At 33.3% G+C, this 2595-nt stretch overlaps 1 protein-coding gene across 1 annotated transcript in view; it reads right to left on the bottom strand.

Moving 5' to 3' along the window:
• The window catches only part of ppp5c (protein phosphatase 5, catalytic subunit), a 52048-nt gene extending 49667 nt beyond the window's left edge, over positions 1 to 2381 (bottom strand). Inside the window, exon 1 of the mRNA XM_067450045.1 lies at positions 2253 to 2381. Coding sequence (XP_067306146.1) covers positions 2253 to 2340 — 88 coding nt within the window. The 5' untranslated portion in view covers positions 2341 to 2381. The remainder of the gene's footprint in view (positions 1 to 2252) is intronic.
• Between the last annotated feature and the right edge of the window lie 214 nt (positions 2382 to 2595).

A 2595-nucleotide genomic window follows, 5' to 3' on the forward strand; every position in this document is an offset into this window, starting at 1 on the left:
TTTGAGCTGCAAAAAATACATTTGCACATAATTAAAAGTGATATCCTAATACTTTTAATTGTTTTCTATAACATGGGCTTTAAAGGAGGTCATGTGCTGTGTTTGCAAAGATCACGTATGACACCTCTTTAAACTAATTATTTATTGATAAAATTCAAATGGATAAAAAAAAAAAATTTCACATGATCTTATAAAAGTGGCTGTTTATAATAAACTTCTATAAATTTTATGCACGCATATTACTCTTACCTGACACTGATATTAAAATCATTGTTGCGGTCTCTGTGATTTGGCTTAATTTATTTTTAAGAGAAGTGTAAGGATAATACAACTTCAGCATTTGGACAGTATTCTGCACTCATTTGAAATTGACATTAGACATCATCTGACATAAAATTAACGAATAAAATGTAATTGATCTCAGAGATGTGAGTGTTGTGGTTCCTGGTCATAGCAGCACCAGTTGCTGCAGTTAATGAGGTGAATTCAAATGACTTTGACATAGTCCTTTTATTTTTTCCCATATTAAATGCCTATTGGCCTGCTGCGCACAGTTAAGCTGATGCCACCGGGGTGGCGGTGCCCCCGGCTTGGGCCCGTCATCGCTGCTCGCAGCTTTAATTTACATTAAATTCTCTCAAAATATTTTTTTTATTTTGTAATACCACAATACTGACAAACAAACCACAGGGGAATGCAAGCAACTGCCACAAACGTGAGGTTCATGTTTATTCATGTAAACTGAGTAAACCCAGCCTGATGTGCCAGCAATTGATTTTGCCCAGCAACTCAGGCTGAAAACATGTAAAATAATTAATCCTGCTTCTACACATTCACTGGAACCAGTCACAGACTGGCTTATCCACCTGGCGCGCTATTGGCGGGTTTAACACAAAGATGGATAGAAAAGCCTGTTGATCATGCCTCTTGTGGACTGATTGGTTAAAAGACTATCGAATTGCATATAGAGTATGAATTTTGCTCGTTGATCACGCCTCCTGTGCAATAGAAAATACAGAGCAGACTTCCCAGACCAATGTTCGATCTTTGAAGGTTGAGCTTGGTCTGGTGATAGCCAGACAAAACTCTGTCTTCTTGTTTTACAATTCATGCATTTGTATTGAATGTTAAATATGATGCATACAAGCTCCATTTGAATACATGTTAAAAGTGTTTAGATTTATTTCAGATGAACATTTTAAAATAATTTGAATGGAAAACAAAGTAAAATTAAATACATGCCTTCAATATTATAATTATTACTACTAAACATGGGGTGAATTATACAAACATAAAAACAGTCAAGTTAATCTCAACAGAAAAAGAATAAAGGTTAAGGCATTACAGATATCACAACTAGAAGGACCTACGCCTAAATATAATTAAAAACACTGTTTTGGAATTGCTATCTATAATGTTAAAATCTATCATGTTCAAAAATCATTTTCATGAGGATATATATATATATATATATATATATATATATATATATATATATATATATATATATATATATATATATAGGTGTTTATTTATTAATTGATAAATTCAAATAAAATAATTAGGAATAATTTGTGTGAAAAATGTACATGTATTCCATTGGGTCATGTTTTATTTCTATTAGATTTTCAAATGCTAGAAACATCAACAGTTGAACTAATGTTTAATTTTCTCAGGAAACATGCATAAGATTTTACACACAAAAAAAAACATCTATTGAACAACATAATGCGGATTTTTTCCGAATTAAATTATATGAAGAGTGAAGACATAAAATGTAAATACATTGTATCAATGAATGAGTGACAGATCTCAATTCCATTGGATAACGAGTGTCAAACAGGTGCAATGAGTTCACATCATTATAATATTTATTTGCTGTTTTGAGGACATTTTCATTGTAGAGTAGTGTAAGTTAGTGTCGACAGTGAAACAGCATTATTACAACATCATCAACAACTCGCCTGCATTTCATAGCAGGATTCAACGAAAGCGTCGATTATGTAAACTCTCCTCGTCATATATGTTGAGTAAATGAATCATAAATACGATTAAATAACAATAAGTCTGATGAGTGAGTATTTCATGTGTCTGATTGATTCATCATGTGTTGCTCATGCTTATCTCAGACACATTTCCCTACTAGTAAACTCCTCAGACCTCATAAAACCACAAACTCATTTCAAAACAGACCTATCCAGTCAATATTAATCCAGTCTCTTATTTACAGTGGGTACCTGACGTGCCCATACCTTTAAAGTAGTTATTCGCCTTCTCCTTGAGTTTCTCTGCACTGGAATTCCGCTCTTCTTCCGCCATCTTCTCACTGCCGTATTCCATTATGATGCCGTAAGTGCGTGAGGAGCTGTCGCAAACACTTTCGCGAGGGTCGTAAAGCACTGTTCTCCTAACCTCTAGAACAGTCTCCAGAGCAACATGAGTTTGATATGGACGATATGAACTTTGTGCAAGTTATAGCAAAATTTTGTAAGTTACTTCGTCCACTTTTAAAAATACAAAATGCTTTATAAATGAGAAAATGTTGTAGTTTATTTTACTGTGAAGTAAAATGATAATAAACATCGTAATTAAAAA

This window comes from Pseudorasbora parva, chromosome 8 (assembly GCF_024679245.1).
Source record: "Pseudorasbora parva isolate DD20220531a chromosome 8, ASM2467924v1, whole genome shotgun sequence".
Taxonomy (NCBI): Eukaryota; Metazoa; Chordata; class Actinopteri; order Cypriniformes; family Gobionidae; genus Pseudorasbora; species Pseudorasbora parva.